The sequence below is a fragment of the Arvicanthis niloticus genome, chromosome 9 (genome assembly GCF_011762505.2).
Source record: "Arvicanthis niloticus isolate mArvNil1 chromosome 9, mArvNil1.pat.X, whole genome shotgun sequence".
NCBI lineage: Eukaryota > Metazoa > Chordata > Mammalia > Rodentia > Muridae > Arvicanthis > Arvicanthis niloticus.
Genome location: NC_047666.1, coordinates 85,177,822 through 85,200,426, shown reverse-complemented (window position 1 = coordinate 85,200,426; position 22,605 = coordinate 85,177,822). Strand labels below are relative to the sequence as shown.

The 22,605-nt window shown below is 42.8% G+C and overlaps 1 protein-coding gene across 1 annotated transcript in view; it reads left to right on the top strand.

Moving 5' to 3' along the window:
* The window catches only part of Tmtc1 (transmembrane O-mannosyltransferase targeting cadherins 1), a 208,037-nt gene that overhangs the window by 24,109 nt on the left and 161,323 nt on the right, over window positions 1–22,605 (top strand). The window contains exons 3-5 of the mRNA XM_034511599.2: window positions 4,132–4,205; window positions 6,872–7,048; window positions 8,402–8,605. Of these exons, the coding sequence (XP_034367490.1) occupies window positions 4,132–4,205; window positions 6,872–7,048; window positions 8,402–8,605 (455 nt within the window). The remainder of the gene's footprint in view (window positions 1–4,131; window positions 4,206–6,871; window positions 7,049–8,401; window positions 8,606–22,605) is intronic.

The window sequence follows — 22,605 nt, the reverse complement described above, 5'->3', positions numbered from 1 at the left end:
CATAGATTTTATATAACTGATAGACATACTAAGCTAGCCAGTAAAGTTAAATAAAGATACCAGGCAGGTAACTTTTCAAGTGAAAAGACAGCTTCTATTAGCCATACAGAAAATGCTATGCTGGAGTTAAGAGTTTTATCCTTCTCCAAAGCCTATTTGATGCAGCACCTTCACGTCACCTCGTTAACAGCTGCAGTCAGGTGTTAACACGTGGGCTAACTAGCAACTCAGCTGGATTTCAGAAGTCAGACGCCTTCTTCCACGCTAACACCACTACCTCTCTACAGTGTGCTTATAACGTGGTTTGTTGGTGATTCACATTTCCTGAACCCATGGACCCTTGGGTCTTCTCTGATGTGAGTGACAATGTTTTTGTGTCTGAATGATCAGCCTTACTCCTGTCCCATGTAATCAGCTCCTGGCCCAGTTCTTCCTTGGAAGTTGTGTTGGTTTGTTTTTGTCAACTATACAAAAGCTAGGGAAGGGGGGAACCTCTGTTAACAAAATGCCCTCCATAAATCTGGTCCTAAGGCAAGCCATGGGTAGACAGTTGATGTAAAAGGGCCCAGCACAAGGGTGAGGTGCCACCCTTGGTCCTGGGTGGTATAAGAAAGTAGGCTGAGCAAGTCTTGGAGAGCTGTGTTTTCCATGGCTTCTATTTCAGTTCCTGCCTGCAGGTTCCTGCCTTCAGTGCTGATGTGAGGTGAAATAAGCCCTCTCCTCATGTTTCTGTTGGTTGTGGCACTTTGGGTCACAGCAATAGAGAGCAAACTAGAACACAAATATTTTTAAAACTAGGTCCCTATTTCACCTTTACAATTTTATATCTTAGATTTAAAAGGAAAAGAAGCAAAAACAGAGAGAAACACACACACACACACATCTTATGGAGCACAGCAGCATTAGTGTTTGCAAGCATCCCTCACCTCCCCGTATGTCCCTGTGTGCCCATGGCAGCCTCCTGAACAGCACTTGTGAAGCTAATTTTCGAGCCTAAGGCTCACCCTGGCTCTGTTCTTTATCAAGGCTTCACTGGCTTTAACTTCGGCTGGTTTCGTTTTGTCATTCCTCTCTTCCTCCTCTATATAAAAATATTGTTTGTTTTCTGAAGCAGTTAGAGAGGGTTGCATAATTCATGCTCCTTTAAACATCAATTATTCAGTTGTGTTTTTCCCAACACAGAGAGCATTATTCATGGTTTTGGTTTCCTCTCTTTTAGTCCTGAATACTGTCTTTCTGTCATATGATGTATACATTTCAATATGATTTGGAGTTTATATTAAAATGTATATAATATAAAGTTTTGAATTCAAATGCAACTTATAAATGTTATATGAATATACACTATATGATGTATAACACAAATATTTTTTAGAGGCATAGTACATTAAAATTTATGTCTTGAAAATAAAAATAATATATATTGTATTTAAATAAATAAAATATAATTTAAATGTATGAAATTTAATATCAATATATAATGCACATACATATATATATGCATGCTAGGCCCATAAGTTTATGATTTTATATTATAAATTATAAGTAGCAACATAATTAGGAATCATGATAAATAAAAAGATGTAACAGATATAATAAAGTGTTAATGTACACTGACATGCTATAATTTAAAATATGTATTTATGTTTAATGACATATTTTCATCCTCATTCTTATGGATTGTGTCTCACCTTGAATTTGTCTGATTTTTTTCACACATGTGATTAGGTTATACATCCTCTGCTAGAGTCAGGCCTACATGGCATCTTTGTGAGGAGAGATCCTGGTAGACATGATATGCTATCTTAACACACCTCCATTGTGTGTTCAGTCTTATTTTTCTGAAAATTAAGTTGGTGAGGAAATGGTTTGACGTCATGAGGATACCTTGCATCTCAAGTAACTTAGATGTCCTAGATTTATCATCTGTTTTCCTCTCTGAGGATTGAACCCAGGGCCTTGGCCTTGCTGGCCAAGTGCCTTACTGCTGAGCCACACTTCCAGCCTGATTATTTCTGGTTTCTTGCTCTGTATGACCTTTTTCTTCTGGAAGCAGATGGGTGTGTCCACTGTTCTAGCCACACACACTGACAGGCAAAGCAGAGTCTCCTCTTGTTTGTTCATTAGTTTGCTGTTTGTGCGCTTGTAACCTTTGTCACCCATGTGTCTCCATGTACATTGTGGTTTTCTGTGTTTTTAATGGTTTATAATGTATTGTGCTCCTTGTTTATTTTCTCAGGTTTGTTCACTGAGAGCTCCTTTAGATTTCTTTTCCTTTTGATTAACTTTTTTTTTTTTTTTTGAGTGATTTGTGCTCTGACATGAGAAGGTGACCCTGTTGCTCTTGAGTCTCTCCAAGCCTCAGTCTTAGATTCAGACCCTTTTTCTAGGAAGCCAGTGTTTGTCTGAGATGGGTCAGTGGACCATGGGGCATTGGCAGACCTGTAAGATTGCACACTCATACATCTGTACATACACACACACACACACACACACACACACACACACACACACACATACAAACACACACACAAACATACATACACACATCTGTGCACAAACATACATCTGCACACACATATACCTGTACACACACAAACACACACACACCTGTGCACACACATACACATCTGTACACACATACACACATGTCTGTGCATACACACATATATCTGTGCACACACATACACACATACTCACACTAGCAGTCAGGAATTGTCCCCTCATTGTTAAAAGTATTGATTTATCTGCTTTTGTTTTCCCTCCACTCGGCAAATACTCTGTTGCACATCACTACCCCTCTACCAAAGATAATCACAGTGTCTGACACTCTGTGTTTCATGGTAAAGTTTATTGAGACTCAAACCCAGGACATTGCACACAAAGTCTAGCCAGGCACTCTACCCCTGAGCTATGCCCACAACCCTTTATGTATATCTTAGTAAGTCGATAACTGAACCAACTTTTATGCTGAGAATTAATCTTCTGGAAGAGAAATTAGAAGTAAGGTTAACTATGAAAATTCTGCTCCTTGTTCCTCCTTTTCTCTTTCTAGAAATGTGGAACATAAGTAATAATGAGAGGTGTTTGTGTTGGATTGTAGAGTGCATGGGTGGGTTGATATGTGGGTCCCGTGCCTCTCCCAAGGGTCTAGGGCCACTGCTCAGAGAGGCAGAGGCATGGGAAGTTGACTATGCTCACTCCAAGCTATGTAAAGCCGTGGGACTCTGCTCAGGGGTGAAAAAGCACAGTCTGAGGTCCCGCAGGGAGCCAGAGCTCTTAGCTTGGGGGTCCCCAGGCCAAAAGGCAGCCAAGAACCAGCTGGTTCTCAGTCCCTTGGGCCCTCAGGCACCGCTGGGAAACCACGGAAGGGCCTAGAACAAAGTGGGGGTGTACAGGGTAGACTGGCTGAAATGGGGAGGGGGAGAAGCTCTGGCTGTGTCCTGTGGGGAAGAGAGTTCTTGGTTGCTTGTCTGGGTCACAGCTGGTGGTCTCTGTAGCTGGGGGGATGCAGAGAGGTCTTCAGCTCAGTGGGGATATTAGATAGTAGTGAAGGCCTGCTCCACTGTTCCCCAAGGCAGACCTCGAAGAAGAAAAATAGTTCATAGTCTTAAGATGTTTATTGTCATGGCAGAAAGATGAAAACTATACCCTGGTATTTTCAGGGCAGGCCTGAAGTTAATAATACCCTCTGTAAGGAGGAGGGTCTTAGAAGGAATGTTTAATTGGCTATGCCCCTCTGGTCTTTAGGTATATCATTAATATGAAGATCTGTTTTGAGGCTCTGTGGCCTGTAGTCATGCCCTCTACCTGTGGAGGGGCTAGGGGGCATTGTCCTATGTGACTGGAGGACCCCACTCTATGGAGGTCTTCGGCCTTGTGTCAGGAGCCTGGAGTCTGGGAATGTGGCGAAATGCATGCCATCCCTTAGGATTACCTGGAGTCTACAGAGCGTTCTAGCTAGTGCTCAGCTAGAAACCATACTGTCTTTTCACAGTCTTACACATTTGCTCCATAGATTGCCGCCCATATGTTTTCAGCTATGCTGTTCCCAAAATCAAACGTACTTCCACAAGATTCTGTAACAATAATTTTCCAAGGTTTAAGTTTTCCTTGTGTTGGATTTTGTAGGTGGCTGGCATCGTGGGCAGAGCTGATGTGCTAGCATGCCTCCTGTTCCTGCTGGCCTTTCTCTCCTACCAAAGGTGAGTGGGGCTAAGTAAACCCCTCTGTGATTTGGTCACATACTGCCACATGCACACTAACCCCCTGCTTGACCAGAGAGGCTCTGGGCTGTAACATGCTCAGTGGGTGTCAGGGATAAAAACCATCTTTTTACCCAGTGTTAAATTGTTATCTTATGGCCCCATTCTGAAGCATTTAATATCGTGTGTGTGTGTGTGTGTGTGTGTGTGTGTGTGTGTGTGTGTATCTCCACTAGCCCAGTCCCAGGATTATGGACATGATGTTCACTTTTTTTTCTTTTTTTTAATGTGTGCTAGGGATTTGTATAGCAGGCGTGTTACCTCCTGAGCATCCCCTTAACCCTGACATCAGCTTTAAAAGATTACCATCCCCTCCCTGGGGATCCGAGCTCTTGCTTCTTTTTTGCTTACCTTTTCCTATTAGTTTTACAATATCCACTCACAGTTACATAACAAGGTTGGTTAGGAAGCATTGCTTCTTAACTTTAGTTTCCCACCTTTAGAATCCTTTTGTCAAAACACAGGAAACCTCTGTTGCATTTCATCTTTATCCCCAAAGTGAAGGTATTTCAACAGACTTGTGACATGTCCACAAATAGAAGAATGAGTTAATAAAATATGAGTTTGAACAGAGGGCTCAGAGCATCTCCCTAAAGAAGGCAGGTCACAGAGAGATGCTGGCCGAGAATCTGTAAACTTGGCCTTTGGATCAATTCACTGACCCGTAACTTACAAAACCTACTTACTTAAGAACACTGTTATGAACCTGCAGTACTTAATTAGCAACAACTTCCCTTCTTCCTCTAGTATAGCAGTTCTTTGGCATGCTATGGCCCAGATATCTGAGAGAATGGTCTAAGGGAGGAATTCTTTATTTTGGCTCAAAGTTTTAGTCATGGTTGGTTGGCCCCACACATCTAGACGGAGAGCAAGAACACATGGCAGTGAATACTCAACCTCATGGCAGGTGAGAAAGAAAAGGAGCGATTTCAGGTCCAGAGCATAAGATGGCCTCCCAGGACACACTCTCAGTACCAGTTCCTCCAAACAAGGCCCACCTTCCTCAGTTCCTCCATTTCCCACTGGCATCTAGTAGATAGAGAGGAAACATGCCTCTGCAGGATGCCCCTGCAGTATACAAGACAAGCTTTACAACAAAGAGTTATCTGACAGGGAAATGCCAGTGTTGCTATAGAGGGTGAAGCCAGATTAGTACAGTCTTTATCTTCAGGCCCAAGCTTCACACTGCCCACTGCATTCATAATTGTGCACATACTGTTATGAAGTCTCAAAGCATAAGCTCAGACTTAATGTTTCCTTTTTTGCTCTGGTGTTGGACTAAATCAATCTATTGATTAATTTAAATTTTTCTGTTTGGTTGTATCTAAATGTGATCCCATCTGTGTGGCTGTGAGCCAGATCATCACGGGTTGGTTGGTTGTGCCCTGCTTACCTTTGGAAATTTATCTTCTAGGCTGAGCCCATGGAAAATGTGTATTCTACCATCAATTTAGCATGTAATTCTAGTTGTTCTGAGCTCCAATGCACAGGAGGAGCTGTCACAATATAGGTGCACTTACATGAGAAAATAGTGATGCTTTCTTGGAGTAGTTCCATTTTATTATTTGGCAAATAACACTGAAACCATCTTGAAATTTCTGCAGGAAACTGTGATTAAAAAATAAAGATTTCTGGGCTTGAAAGATGGTTCAGTAGTTAAGAACATACACGTCTCTGGCAGAAGACCTGATTTGGATCCTAGAACCCATATTAGATAGCACTCCACTGCCCGTAATTCCTGCTTCATGGGATCTGTTGGCCTCTTTTGGCCTCTGTAGGCAACTGCATTCACATGTGTGCAAAGCCATGCACACACACACACACACACACACACACACACACACACACACACACACACATTTTCTCTCTCTCACACACACCCATACATACACACATACACATTCCCTCTCTCACACACATATACACACAAACACACTGATAATTAGAAGGTTGTCCAATGCATTTACCTTGAAAATAAATTTAAATAAACATATTAGCCAAAAGAAAAGAAAAACGTTCAAAGCCTATTGTTCCATCGTAGAGAGAATGCTATTTACATCGCTCCTGTTTTGTGCATAGAAGGGAGTAAAAACCCTTTTATCTAATCATGGTGACAAGTACTTGATATCTGTCACTTACTTGGTCCTTGCTACCATGCTGTTTTCCCATTTCTGTGGTATGGTATCCTGTTCGCTAACTGTACGTCTGTGGGTTGTACCAGGAAATCCGGCTTCCCACTCTGTGCATATGTGTTAGTAATGTGTGTTATTTTCTTGGACATACTCACTTGAATGACATCCTATCTACTAAATCGGTCCTCATGTAACTGTTTTAAATGACTTTTTAGTGTTCATTCATCACAAACCATATTACATCATAATTTGCATACCGCAATTTAAGTTCTGAGTTGATATTTTTGGACTGTTTTCCATTTAAACAGTGTTTTAAAAGATTTTTTAAAAAATCATGTATGTGTGTGCATGGTGAACAATGCTCTTGGAGGAATCCTTGCTCAGAACACTTATGCTCCACGAGATACTTCTCCAATAGGAACTGTTCTATAGCAACCCATGCGCTGATAAAGAAATTCCCACCTTGTTTTGCAGGAGTCTGGCCCAGGGCTGTGCAGGGCAGTGCTTCCCCCCGACGGCTTCTCCCTTCTTCCTGCTGCTCAGTCTGTTTCTGGGGACCTGTGCCATGCTGGTGAAGGAGACGGGCGTCACCGTGTTCGGGGTGTGCTTGGTTTATGATCTGTTCTCCCCGTCCCACAAGCAGGACAAGTTGTAAGTCATTTCCAACCTTTGCTGTCATACTAGTTACTTTACTTTTTATGGTAAAAATGACAAATTGACTTGAAGGAGGGAGGGTTCGTTCTGCCTCCTGGTTTCTAAGAGTGTCACATCTAGGATGGAAAGCAGCTATATTAACTGCCAGTCTGCAGGTTGTTTGAGTGTGTGCTGCTGAGGGAATCTGGATTCACAAAGAAAATCGTATTACGAATGATAAGTATTAACAGCTTGTTTTGAGTTTCTAAGCTCCGATGGCTGTTGCCCATGAGTGAGCTCTGTGAACTCGAAGCCTGTCTGCTTGTTCTAGTCCTCTAACTTAAGAACGTTCGGAGGTTGGCTGGAACCAGTCTGACCATCCGTGTATACTCACTCACAGATCATGGACATTTCCAATTAAAGAGACAGCTTATCGAGTGCCCCATTTCCCTCTTAAGCAATAAAGATGCACTTGTTTTTCTGTGTGGATTGTGATGCTAAGACTGACTGGGGAATAGTAGAAGTTTAAGTGTGTAGAATTTTCTTCCCCAGTTCTTTATAGTTTTACATGTAGTCATTAAGGAAAGAAATGACAACTGATGATACAGCTGTGAATCTGAGGGAGAACTTGTGCACTGCTGGTGAAAATGCAAATTAATCTGGACATGTGGACCAGTCTGGAGGTTACTTAAAAAGACTGAGGACAGATCTATTATATGTCCCAGTTATAGTGTTTCTGGATATTTACCTGAAAGACTCCAAGTCAGAATCTTTATTGTAGCACTAGTTACAACAGCTAGGTGTGGAACCAACCTAGGTGTTTATCAGCAGAGGACTCTATAAAGTAAATGTAGTATTTGTACACAATGGAATTTGCCCATAAAGAAGAAAGAAATGGTATCATTTGTAGGAAAACGGATGTAACTGAAGATCATCATGCATGGTAAATTAAGTCAGAAAGACAATTATCACAGTTTTCCCTCTCATTTGTGGGTTATATAGTTAGATAAGTGTGTATGTATGCACATAAGATGTTAAAGGGACAGTGTCCTGGGAGTGAGGGGGAAAAATGGAGAGGAAAGGGAAGGTTAGAGGGTTTGGGGGAATAGGGTTAAAATACATCACGCACTTGCGTGGAGATATTCTCATGAAACCTAACAGCATGTGCAGTGAATGTGTGCCAGTAAAAATGAACCAAAAAGGAAAAACTGATAATACACTTCTGTTTTTGAAGACAGATAATTGTAAATAGCAGAAACGGGGGAATTGGAGATTTGAGACATGATTTCAGGGATCTTGGATAGAAAGGTAAGGATGTTGCAGCCTTGTCATTTTGTCTGACTTGTTTCCTCAATTCTGTGAATGATTTAGGAGCAATGGGGAGATCTGTCAGCACACCTCGGGGCAGCCAGGGAGCCCCCAGCCCTCCTCTCAGCAAGCCCACCCCCACCGTGAGAGCAGAAAGCAGCGCATCCCACACAAAGACACCTGGGGAGGCCGCCATTCACCATTGCCACCAGAGCCCAAGAGCAGTGGATTCCCTGTGTCCCCAAGAGCATTGTGGTCTCTGATGAGGTATGAGGCTGGGTTCTCCACCATATTCCCTTCTTGGAGGATGCATTGCCTGATGCTGTAGCCTATAACATCTGCAGAGCTAAAATGCTGAGTCAGCTCTTTGGGACAACCTTTCTTCCCTCAAGGGTCTTGGCTGTGGGTTGGGGACTTTCAAGCAGGCTGGGAAGTTAGTCTGGATTGACTGTGAACATCTTGAGGGTGGACACTTGCTCTGTGTTGCTGACAGTTGACCCCAAATTCTTAATGTAGTTAAGTTATGTAAATGTAAGATAAGTAAGTGTGTCATGAAACTAGATTTGAATCAACCATGGGGAAATTTTTCAGAACTGGAAATGACATAGTAAGGAGAAAAGATGTTAAATAGAAGAATATTAGGCCTTTTCTTCATTTTTATTTTAAGTTTTGTGTGTGGGGTACAGGCCCACATTGTGTGCAGGTGAACTGTGCAGAGGAAAGATGAAAGATACTGAAGCAGAAAGACGAAAACCCCTGCAGGTGGCATGCTCATAGCCTCCGACTGACTCTCTAAAGATGATATCTGATTCATTGTATACCCACTTTTATGTAAAGGTTCCTACCACAGCTGATGCCACGCTATGGCATGACATCACTGGGCATGGAGTAACTGATGGCTGTCACTCTGCAGTTTCTGCCAGGCAGATGAAACAGACACTTGGCATCTCATGAGCCAAGTTCACTGTGTAGTCTAACTAGGAAATGCTCAGAGTTGATAACATTTTTTTTTTTGGATGCAGTTTGTTTAAATTTAGATAACTTGATCTTTAGTGATGGCTGACTTTAACAACTGGCTCGCAAGATTCCCAAACGATTAATCAACTAATATTGAGATTCACTGTTAGCTCCTGAACACCAATGAGGCAGGTTCATTGTGAAACTGGAAAAAACTTCTTATCTGTCATCCACCTGCTGTTTACTGGGTAGGGAGGAGAGATTTACATCCTACTGTTACTTCCTGTCTATCATAGTGTCTGTTGAGGGTCAGTATTATCATTCCCATGACTGAAAAACACTGGGATTCTTAAAAGGTCACAAACCTTGCCCACGCTCGAAGTTAGCATGTACTGGCAGCAGGGCTGGAGCTGGGCTACATCACTCAGACCTGTGCTTGCCACTTGTCAGGCTTTGAGTCCAGAGTCCTGGTGAGCACTTAGTGCCACAGTGGGGGAAGGGGGGGGGGGGAGTCTCACTTGGACCAGCTGTGTGACCCTGGCTCCTCCACAGCTCCTCTGGGTGTGGATTCATGCCGTCATCCTTGGGTCCATACATGAGGACTAGAAGAGAGTTAGGGAACATGCTTCTGCAGATTACATTCTGCTTCTCCATCCAGGACATCAGTGTTCTGGAAATGGGCCACATTCTTACCTGGTCAGTGTGCTTGTATACAAGCAACATTTCCACCCCCTTCCCCCCAGGGAAGGAAGGCTGTGATGGATGTGGCATGTGTAAATTGGTTTTGAAAACTCTGCTTATTCTTTTGTCAGATGTGATTGGGTAAAGCCACTGAGTTCAGAGAGGCGATGGCATCCCGCTTCTTAAGATCTCTGGCTTTGTAGACAGAACATGACATCACAGTTCCTTTGCTAGCTCTCTGTTAGCCTAAAAGTAGCATGCCAGACTGTCTATGAGGGCCAAAGGTGTTTGTACTGCACATCAAGAACAAGAGAATTGGCCACTGGAGTTCATTGTGTGGCAGAACCTGTACCCTAATTCTTGTCCTGTTTGTGTTAACTATCAACTTGGTACAGCCTAGCTAGAGTCAACCTAAGATGGAAGACTCAGCTGAGGAATTGCTCAGATCAGATTGGCCTGTAGCATGTGTGTGGGACATTGTTTCATTATTAATTGATGAAGGAGGACCCACCCCAGTGTGAGTGGGACCATTGCCTACCACCTGGTCCAGGGATGAAAAGAAAAGTGGCTATGCACAAGCCTTTGAAGGAACACTGGTTCAAAGCAGAGTCTGAATACATGGTCTACTTTAAGATCTTGCCCCAACTTGAAGTAGAAGACAAATAAACCATTTTTCCCCAAGTTACTTTTGGTTAGAATGTTTTATTGCAGCAACAAAAGGAGCCTATCACATAGTTCTGCATTATGGATGCTATGTCATGATCATGTGGGTCTCTGAACACCAGGGTTCGTTGTGAGTGGTGAGCCTGTCTATGGAGCAGGGAGGGAGAGTATGGGGGTTTTCTGTTTCCATTTAACTTCTAATAAACCTGACAAAAGTTGAACCAAGAATTGTCATATAAAGTGTTGTTTTCAGAAGTTTCCTAATTCAGGGAAAAATACAAACACAGGAGGAGAGCCTACTGCAGGGCATTGATTTATCACCTTGTCTTTGTGATTATCTTATGGGTCAAAATTATATTGGGAGATGGAGGGCTGAGGCCCTATGCCCTGGAGTAAGACTACAGTTGACTGGTAGAACTATTTACTGAATCACTGTATGTGAAATGCTTCGTATGTCAACAAGCCTCCACTATCTTAAAGATATCAAACACACACACACACACACACACACAAAGAGAGACAGAGAGAGAGAGAGAGAGAGAGAGAGAGAGAGAGAGAGAGAGAGAGAGAGAGAGAGATATGCATGAATGCTTGCATACCTTCCCCTTCATGTTAGGAAGCTCAGAAAGTACTTGGTTCTTCACATATACACTCGGTTGCTTCTATAGACCACGACAGTCACAGTAGGCACTATGCACATGGTTTCCTTCTCATACACTTCCTCTGCACCTTCCCCTTTTTCATGGCACGTCATCCTTCCATCATGACCCACCCTACTTCTCTGTGCAAGCTAGGCATAATTTTTTGTGCTGAGAACATGAGAAATCAATGAGCATATCTGAAACTATATTAAAATATATATTTACTTTATTTGTTTTGTATGTGTGTGGGGGGGGTGTGCATGCCACTGGGTTTTGAGGTGGAGGACAACTTGTGGGAGTCTGTTCTCTCATTCCATGTGGGTCTTGTGGATTGAACTCAAATGGTCAGCCGTGGTAAAAAGTGGCACAACCTGCTATGCCACCTCATTGGCCCTGAATTATTTACTATCAAACAGCTTTAAACCTTTTCATATCTAGGGTGCTGTGACTCGGGACCCTTGGATACCCTTTTCTAATCTTAGTCCTTCATGGCTTGCTGGTTTTTCTTTAGTGTATTACCTGGACATTTTCCAGACTCTATATTTTTTTGTGATTGGGCCTCAGGAGAGTTGGTAAATTTTACAGTTCTGGAGAAGGGAAGTGTAGGGATTTGTCTTCTTATGCAGAAGGACATGATTTATTGGGAAGGTTGATGGAGTGCTAGTGTTTGCCCTAGGACTGAAGGAAATGCTGATTTATATCTTAAGTTACATTTTTGTTGTTGTTAGACAAAGAGTCTCCTTATGTAGCAAAGGCTGGCTTGAGACTCATGACACAGCTCAGGCTGTCCTTGAACTTGAGAAGTCAGGTTGCTCTAACCTAGACCTCCCATCTAAAGCCATATCCTGTTTGACAGAACAAGGGGTTCCTCCATCCTTGCTGGGGAGTGAAAATTTGTTGTAAAAATACCTTGGGTCTGAGAGTTCTTTGAGACAAGAGCATGTTCTCAGTCACCAGCTTAAGTCAAAGACTCTTATTTGGCCTCACATGCATGGCGATCTGTAGTTTTCTTGAGTGGACTAAGACACTATAGGCATGCACCTCATCCCCACCCAGCAAGATATTTGCTATAAAATAATTTTTAAAAATAAATTAAAATCTTATTTAAGATACACTGATGGTATCATGCATAAAGGCTCATTAAGCGTGAACTGTGCATTTGGAGACCATGCGAAATTAAAGTTTTTAATGACTTTAAAGTAGTTTCTTTCAAATACGGAGTTTATCTGAAGAACCATTTTCTTCTGTAGATGGAGAAGATGAACACAGGGTGGGTTTTTTCCTCTTACTAATTTCTATCCATGAACTGACAGTGGATGGGAACAGAAAGCAGGCCCAGTATGTGGTACAGTAGAAAGTGTCTGACATGTTCTCCCAGAACTGGTTGACTTCCTGTTCCACCTTGGGCTGAGCCCAGTGCACAGTGAATAGCTTCAACAGAGCCTTGGCTGGCTTCAGGAGCCTCAGCACTAAAAAATTTCTAACACACACACACACACACACACACACACACACACACACACACACACACGCATCACACACTCGGGAGGCAACACTCCTTTAATTTATGAGAGCAGTTTCCCAGCTTTATTCTGCTCTGCCTGATTGGCTTCTGCTTTTGGCGGTCTGTGTCTGCTGTGAATTGCCGTCATAGGCTGATTGAGCCCTTCCCTTTTTAGCATAGAGCCATCAAGCTAGGCGTCTGCTTCCAAGTGGAGACACAGGGACATATGTTGAAGGAGAGAGCCACCGGGTACAGGCATTTCTGGTTGGCACTCAAACCTGTCACCATCACAACGGGCTCCTGGAAGGGGTCTCAGGTTGTCTGCTTTTCCAGCAGCTCAACAGACGCCATCTGGATATCTGGTGTCTGGCTCCTATGGGTTAGAATGTGGTAGACATTCAAGACCACCAACCTGCGCTCTCTCCTTTTGCTGAACTTGAAGAGAGAGATCTTAGGGTGTTGCTAGCTGTTTGCTGCTATTTCTTTGCTCTTTTAGTCAATTCCTTTGTCATCTGGCTGATTTTCCCCTCTTTCTCTTTTGCAGTGTAGCCCATGGCATGATTATATTAAAAAGCAGTATTAGTTCATCATAATAATACAAACGCTCAGGGGATATATAAATGTTCTTTCATGAGATATTATTCTGTGCCAGGTCATAAATCATTGTGGTTCCAGACATTTCTTTGGGATTTGAGTTTGTTGCTTTAACAGTTGCCTGGCATGTGTTTTGATCAGGTGTCATGAGTTGCATAATACCAAATGTGGCCAAATCTCAAAGCAACACACATCTTGAAAAGGACAAAAATTCTTGATACGTGTTGAGGGTCAGTTTATCTAATGGAAGGAAGACAGAATTGTAAAGATGCAAATGATTTGAAAATTCACTTATAGTGGGGAGTAATCGATGGGACCATTATTTCATTGTGATCAATAACATGGGCACTAATGGTAGTACCTGTAGGTGGCCAGCATCCACCAGACAAATGTTAATTACAGCTTGGAGTTGTAATCCTTACCAAAGCCTGTGAGGTAAGCAATGGACTCTCAGTGGTGCACTAGGTTCTGAGTGTCTGGTTTGCCAGGTGTGTGAGTAATTGGAATGACTTCAGCTCTGTTTCCTCCTGTGTACTTGCTCCCTGAGGTCAGGGTGGGAAGCAAATGAGTTAATATGAAGTGCGCTTAGAGTATCTTTTCATTGTGATTTTCACAAGCGTTAAGATCACACACACACACACAGACACACACACACACGTAGACACACACACACGTTATATTATGTAAAGACTGGTGTGAGAAGAGTGTAGGAGCCCTTTTCCGTTTGTAGCCATCACTTTTTCTTTGCTGTGTTTATGAGGGGAAGTTGTTTAGTCTTGGTTTGACTTATTTATAGTGCTTGGCAACTTTCTTTTTATAAGTTTACAATATGCTAGAAGGAAATAGAACGTGAAAGACAAACTTCCATAGTCATGGTGGGAAGTTGTCCATGTTTAGCAGAAGAGTAGACCATTTTTGTGTTTGTAGTTCATTGACTGATACGAGATGTCCTCCTTAGAGTTTCTAGCATTCTTGTTACTTTTCACTTCTGAGACTACTGACTTAAAAAAAAATATGTAGCCAAGGCTAGCCTTGAACTTCTGGTTCTCTTGCCTCAGTCTCCTGAATTCTGGGGACACAGGCATCATGATGTCCAGCTTAATTAAACATTTTGATACATTTAAAATTATGGCTGAATAAAATGTTACAATAACAAATAAGGAAATGCCCTAACCAAGACTTGAGGGTGTGTGGGTTTTAAAATAGATGACCCAATAACCTTAGGGAGATGTGCCTTATGGTATGGATTTATAAATGTTTCATGTTGTTCATATTGCTCAAACCACAGTCTTCATTCTCTCGACAAGCTGGGGATACATGCTGATTTTGAAGTCACCCCAAGCTATTGACTTTGTAGATTTGCTTTTAGTGATTCAGCCTACACAAGTATTGCTAAACTGTTTAAAGGAACGTACATATTGATTTTAGGGGATAATGGCAATTAATATAGCATAATTGAAAAGAAAATTGAAACAGCCAGCCAGAGTTCTACGGAAAGAAGGACTAATGTTTGTCTTAACTGGTATTTTGGTTCTTGAGTGGTGCAGAGTGTGTTGTCACTGACAGTTAAACATTTATAATACACGTTGGTGGTTTTTTTTTTTTTTTTTTTTTTTAATACTTTATATTTGGTTCCAAGTGATGGAATGTAGCTTTCAAATGGAAATCTTCAATGCATGAAGATGAAAAGCTTTGACTGGAAAAGATGATCTTGCTTGGACAGAGAGGGGATGGGTGGGGCAGGGGGTGTAGAGGTAGATGGGACTGTGGTTTCTTCAGTAAGCTGCCCCCTCCTGTGGAGCAGTGACTGGTCAAGTAAACCTTTCAGTACACCCAGATGGGGCGCCTGTATCCAGACATTCACAAGTGATGTCAGTGGGTGGCACAGAACACAATGTCTAGAATGTGAACCCTGGGCTGCCTAGTCTGGGTTGTTGTGAAAGCCAGGAACAACACAGGGACCTCAAGGAGTGTTTGGATAGTGTTTTGTTTCGCCTTTTGTTCTTGGAAGAACTAGTTATTTCCCGATCTTCCTGGAACTGTAGATAAGAAAGGAGAGGCAGTGTGTACTTCCCACTGGCTTCTGCTGTGTGTCTCTTGGGACAGTTCCTGAGCTCTCTGATCTTGGTCTTACCTCTTTCCTTCACACCCTCCCCCCCATTCCACCGTTCTGTCCTTCTCCTCCCTTCTTCCCTCGTTATTTTTTTCTTTTTCTCTTCCTCAGTTTCCCCTCCTCTTTTCTCTTTTTCTTTTTTCCCCCAACCCCCTTAACTTTTTTCTTTTGAGACAGAATCTCACTTTGTAGCCCAGGTCTTTTTTTTACCATAGGTGCCTGAGTGGTGCCATTACAAGTATGAGACACCACACCTGGTTCCACTAATTTTTAATTTACTTAATTAACTGTGCACATGTGCCCCACAGTCTACACGTGGTTGGTAGAGGACAGCTTTAGGGAGTCTATTCTCTCTACCATGTCTGTTCTGTGTTTTATATTGGTTTTTCTTACATTGAAAAGATACAGGGAGGCTGGGGAGGGGTGGGGGTGGACTTGTGGGTTTGCTATTTCCTTTTGAATCTGCTTTCTTAGATCTCTCTGGAAGCCTCTGGGTCACTTTTCCTCTGCTTTTAAATTACCACCCTCTACTCACTGTGATACTGAAGCAAGAGGCTGATCCAGGCTGAGTCCCACCACAGTGGCTCTCGGAAACACTGGCAAAGGAACGCTCTGCTATGTTTGGTTTGTCATTTCCCCCCTCACTTCCTTTTCTATTCTAGACTCTTATACAGCCCAAGTCAACGTATTGATGGAGAATGTCCACATTAAAAAGATGAACTTTTAAATATTAAACACCCTGCTTCCAGCCCTCCTAGATGTCCTTAAATCATCTGTCAGATTACTGACTCACTGGAATAATGCACATTTGTTATATGCGCACAACACACTCATCTTAAGGACCATTTAATGGAAGGGTTCACATGAGTTTGACATTGAGCCTGATTTCTGGACACAGCAGCCGCCAGGTCAATGCATATACTTATTTGTTTTTGCCTAACTAGAACTTCCTGGTATGTCCTTTGATTCTTTATTTAAATATATAGTTTACTTTCCACTCTTTGGTACACTTATTATCTATTTTTTTTTTTTTAGTGTGTGTGTATATGTGTGGGGTGTACACTACAGCACTCACTCATGTGAGGTCAGACTACAACTTTGGAAGACGGATTTCTTCTATCATGTGGGTTCTGGGAATTGAACTCAGGTTATCAAGCTTGGCAGCAAGCTCCCTTACTCCCCGAAGCTGTTTGCCCATCCCTCCCTTCTTTAAAGACTAATTTTTGTTGTTGTTGTTATTTGAGTATTAAATCAACCCTCTTCCTGTCTTTATAGCTCCCCACTCAGTTCAATTTAACATAAAAGATGAGCTTCGATTACTATGTCCTGATTCAATCTCAATAAATAGAGTGGTTATAGCTCAGCCTGGGTAAAGCTCTAGGAGATCATGCAAATAAAGAGATGGTCTCCCTGCCGGTGGGAAACACAGGGTTAGAATTAGAGAGTACACCAAAGAGGTCACCTTGCAACCCCGGAAGTCTGGCTCTAGCTGAGTTTGTTATGGTGACACAGAGAGCTGGGGGGGGGGGGGTGGCGTGGTCCCTCCAGGCCCAAAGCACAGAGTGGACAGTTCTGGATAGAGGCAGTGGAGGTCTGCTGGAGGAAGCTGGAGGGACTCTCAGGCACCTCCACTGACCAGGTGCCAGCTGAGCGATGTGCTATGTGGGCTTGTCTGAATTACATTTCTCTGCAGGAAACCAGAACACAAGTCTTGCAGTTTTCAGAATTACCTAATGATAGTTCTAGATTTTTTGAAACCGTGACTGAGTTTTGTGTAGCTGTGAAGCTCAATATTACCTATTAAGGTTGTGTCAGATGTACATAGTTATATATACCAACTGTAATGTATGTATATATGTATTTTATTTACATAAAAAAATCCTTTGTTGAGATAAGGATTCTTAAACTCACTGTGTAGCCTAGACTAGCACCAAAGTTGCAGTGATTCTCCTGACTCAGTCTCTGTAAAATGTGCTTATTCAATTCTTAGAGTTTTGTATTTTTGCAGAATGTTCATATTTGAGAGAAGTTGACTGGAACCTCAGGAGAACAGTTTTTTTCTTCCTGGGCCCCAGTGGTTAGTTTTAAAAGTCACTTTGTCAGACCTAGAATCACCTGACAAGAAAGCCTTCATTGTGGAATTGCCTCTGGTCTTGTCTGTAAGGGGTTATCTTGGTTTTTATTTTCTTGATGTAGGAAGACCCAGCTCACTGTGGGCAGCACATTCCAAGGCAGGGAGCCCTGAACTATATCAGACAGGAAAAAGCTAGACACAGCCAGTTGGCAGGGAGTATGGACACATCCACTTCCCGCTGCTTTTGACTGGGGATGTGGCTGGTCCTAGTCCCTGCTTTGACATCGCTTCAGTGATGGATGGAGATTGTAAGCCCATCGGTCCCTTTCTTCCCTATGTTACTCTTTGTCAGACTATCGATCACAGCAACAGGGACAGGGTGTCATTTGTCTCCACCTGTTCATTGAGTTAAGTCCTCTCAATTCATGACTGTCTTCCAAAGAGCACGGGTACCAGAACCCCTTCCTGTTACTTGTGCAGTATACTGAGCTTATCATCATGATTTCTGGTTTCTGCTTAAAACCCTTATTTCTTCTTATGATCATTATGTCTGGGAAGCTATTATATTTTGGAGCAGATAATTACTTTCCTAAGTGGCAGAGAAAGCTGCAGATGTCTTTTTTTTTTTTTTTTTTTTTTTTTTTTTTTTTTTTTTTTTTTCTGGTTTGATTGATCAGAAGATCCAATATTGACTGGGTGTTCCACGGTGATGAGGGAAGTGGTTCAATGTCCAATGGCAGCTGCTCCCTGCTGGGAGCTCTCTGTGCCCAAGACTGATCTGACAGAGATCAGGGTCAGATTCTGGCTTTAGGAACGTGAGGCTGAAGCAGTTGAGCAGTCACATAAGAAAATAGTATGGGGTCCTGAAGGACCCCATGGATGCAGTTCCTCACAAAAGTCTCTCTAGAGTTTTCTTCCTGGCTCAGACGTAGTGGTGTAGAGACAAGGCATGTGTATTGGTATATGAAACCCAGAGTCACACAAAGTGGTTTAAATGAGATTTCTCATTTAGTAGCAGTAAAAGTTATGTTAGCTGACTTTTAGAGTTTTGTTCCCTTGACAAGAAAGTGTGATTATTACAGATGGCATGGCTTATGTGAAGATGCCCAGTTTCTTCCACAGTTGGAGTCAAATCACAATTTAATACCTCTACTTTTCAATGTCTTGAGGGTTTTGATTTGTTAGCTGTTGTCTTCCTGTCATTGTAGGTAAAAGGGAACCAGTAGGGAATGTCTCATGTGGCTTGACCCCTGCACTGACCATCACCAAGCCCTTGGGATGTAGGTCTCCTCACCACTGTCCTCAAATGAAAGGCAGAGCCTCATGCAGAATCTTCATGTGGTTGTGTCATTTATGAGATCTATGCCTGGCTATTCTTATTTTGATAGATTAACAATCAGATGATCAAGGTGCTAACTGCTTCTGAATATCAGCCCCAATCTCTTACTTGACTCCAGGATCCACGTCCCTAAGTGAACTTGCCTTGGTCCCACTGTTGTTATATGAAAACCAGGAAGGTCCTAGGGCCCAGAGACTATGTGACTTCACAGCAGTACACAGCTAGAAACTGGATGGTCTTGGATTTGAACCCATAGCTGTTTGCTTACCTGTCGGGCTTCTTCAGACTATAGAAGTTAAATCCCATGTAATGTTTTCTGCAAAGATTTATAGACAACTTCTAGAAATGCCCAACATAGGGAAGATACTGAGCAGATTCTCAGTGTGGGTATTGATCTACTGCCAGCATTTGGCTGCTGTGGGGCCTAAACTGTGGCCCTCTGAGGGGCAGTCTTATTTTCCTCATTAGGTGTCAGTGTGCCTGGCTCAAGGTGAGTGGGTGAGACCATAAAGCAAAGTATTGGGTGGGATGCATTACATTATCAAAAGCTCTTCAGGACAGCATGAGATGGCCATTCAGGGACAGATACAGCCTGGCCTGTTCTTCATTCTGAGCTTTATTCTAGAAGGTCATGTTGCCTGATGTGGAATCTCTCAGGAGTGGCATTTTCTGGTGATGGGTGGTAGGGCTCAGTACTGTCTCCCTGTGGACCTGGAAGTCTTCCATGTGGACACAAACCATGCTGCACCATTTGCTTCTAAAGGAAGATAACGGAAATGAGAAAGGCTGCCGTTCTGTCTCTTCTGGGAAATTTAAAATACTGATGGTGGGTTTATAAAAAGATAAAGAGGTGTGGTGAGGTATAGGGGGAGGGGGTACCTCAGCAGGTACCCATGCCGAGGCATCTTTTCCCCCTGAGGGACCAGTCACATGATGGTTTAGTATAGAATAGAGTTTATTCAGGGCATGGGAAGAGGAGTTGAGAGGGTAGTAGAGGCAAAGAAAGGCAGAGAGAGAGAGAGAGAGAGAGAGAGAGAGAGAGAGAGAGAGGAAGAAGAAGAAGAAGAAGAAGAAGAAGAAGAAGAAGAAGAAGAAGAAGAAGAAGAAAGAAAGAAAGAAGAAGGAAGAAAGAAGAAGGAAGAAAGAAGAAGGAAGAAGAAGGAAGAAGAAGAAGGAAGAAGAAGAAGGAAGAAGAAGAAGGAAGAAGAAGAAGAAGGAAGAAGAAGGAAGAAGAAGGAGGAAGAAGAAGGAGGAGGAAGAAGGAGGAGGAAGAAGGAGGAGGAAGAAGGAGGAGGAAGAAGGAGGAGGAAGAAGGAGGAGGAAGAAGGAGGAGGAAGAAGGAGGAGGAAGAAGGAGGAGGAAGAAGGAGGAGGAAGAAGGAGGAGGAAGAAGGAGGAGGAAGAAGGAGGAGGAAGAAGAAGGAGGAAGAAGAAGGAGGAAGAAGAAGAAGGAAGAAGAAGAAGGAAGAAGAAGAAGGAAGAAGAAGAAGAAGAAGAAGAAGAAGAAGAAGAAGAAGAAGAAGAAGAAGAAGAAGAAGAAGAAGAAGAAGAAGAAAGAAGAAGAAGAAAGAAAGAAGAAAGAAGAAGAAGAAGAAAGAAGAAGAAAGAAGAAGAAAGAAGAAGAAAGAAGAAGAAAGAAGAAGAAGAAAGAAGAAGAAGAAAGAAGAAGAAGAAAGAAGAAAGAAAAGGAAGAGGAGGAGGAGAAGCCATGGAGAGGGCTGGGGGAGGGAAGGCAATAGCAAGAGAGACCAAGAGAGCAAGAGAGGAGCAAGAGAGTAAGGGGGCAAGCAGACCCTTTTATAGTGAGTCAGGCCTACTTGGCTGTTGCCAGGTAACTGTGGAGTGGAGCTTAGACAGAATGCTAACAACTGAGACTATGAGAAACAGCATCGTAGACTTCTGAATTTCTATTTCATCATGTTTGCTCCATCGTTTCTTTTATCTAAGGAATGAATTAGCAGAGGACAGAAAGGATCTGCCTCCCTAGTGCATTGTTCTTGGTCCCTTTGCCGCAGCTCCTTAGGGTGGGGACTGAGTGAGGTTTCTGTAAGAGGGTGCCAGGACCACCTCCCCTCCCTGTCAGCAAAGCTTCACCCTCTGGTTAATCTGGTCCTACAGAGGATCTTCACATAAGAAATGGATCAGAGATGCATGTGTCTGGGAGACATGTATTCCTATGGATTTTAGGGTTTCATGTGGTTCTTGTCTGGTCCTTTGGGCTATGAAGGTCCTGATGGACAACTCTCTTTGAATCTTTAGTAACTCAGAGAGATCTAATTCTGGGCAACTGTAAATGATACAAGGCTGATTGAGACTTATCTTTGTCTCTCTTACTTCTGGTCACCTCTTGCATTTCTGCACCTGCTGTATGGTGGCTGCCAGTGTTGCTCTCTTTACATTCCAGTGTCAAATCTTCTGCTGCCAGAGCCAGCAGTGACTCTCAGCAGGACTCACCCACCTTACCAGAGTTCTGACGTGAGCAGTCAGCTTTCTCCACGTCTGCTGATGTGGTTCCTGTACCTTTATTGGCATTCATTAAACACCACCAGCTGGATGATGAGGTCATAGTTTTCTTATTGGATATGATATCAAATTCCAAAATAGAGTCCTTCCTAGACTGTGTGTGTGTGTGTGTGTGTGTGTGTGTGTGCATGCACATGTGTGCGTGCATCTACACAAACACATATACACAGAGTTTTAAGAACTTTGCACAGATGGAACTCATGGGATCCTCACATGACTTTTCTGGTGCTTTGATGATCTGAGTAGTACAGACCCATGGAGACCCAGGAAGAATAACAATGCTTCCTGAAGACAATCCTTCAATAAAGACTCCACAGAAGGATCTTGTCTTTCTTGGTTCTGCAAACATGAAGCTGATTCTGCTGGGAAATTTTACAGCTTCCCAAAGCATCCCTCACCAGTATAAGGATGGACTTTCTTAGTGGGTGTCATAGGCTGAGTCTCTGCTCCCCTGACCCAGGGCACCTTCACTCTGGGGCTGAATGAAAACTTGTTTATAATATGACTCAGTGCTTGCAACTCTTAGATATTTTTAGCCTGGAAGAAGCTGGCACTTATAATGGAAGCCAAACACTGTCAGAAATCAAGCTCAAAACAAAGATAAGAACAAGCTCATTCAAAAGATCCACAGATTGTGGGACGGCCCCAGAACCCCAAGGCAAGGCTCCCTTTCATTACAAAGAACTTGTTTCTCCTGGAAATGCTTCCTGTCATGACTTCTGTTCTGCAAAGCAAAATAAGAAAACAAAAGCTACGCATTAGGAAGACTAAAGAGGAACTTAAAAACCATGGCCCATGACCACCCTGCATCAAAGTCTTTGGAAAGTGTGGTATATACATTTGTGTGTACATGATTATTATATAGCAGATGCATGTGTCTGAGAGTGCACATGTGCAGAAGTCAACCCTGGGGCCATTCTTCAAGAGATGTCACATTGTTTATTGAGACTCTCACTGGTCTAGAACTCAGATAGGCTCCAGTGGCTGGCTGGAAAGCCCAGAGATCCTCCTGTCTCTGGCCCCTCAGCTCTGGGACTATAAGTCTGCCTCCATGCCTGGCTTTTTATATGTAGGTTCTGGAGTTTGGTCCCCATGTTTGCACCACAACTACTTTACCAACTGAACTGTCTCCCTGGCCAAAAGTGGTATGTTCTGAAAGTCTTCTCCAGGGTGTTTTCA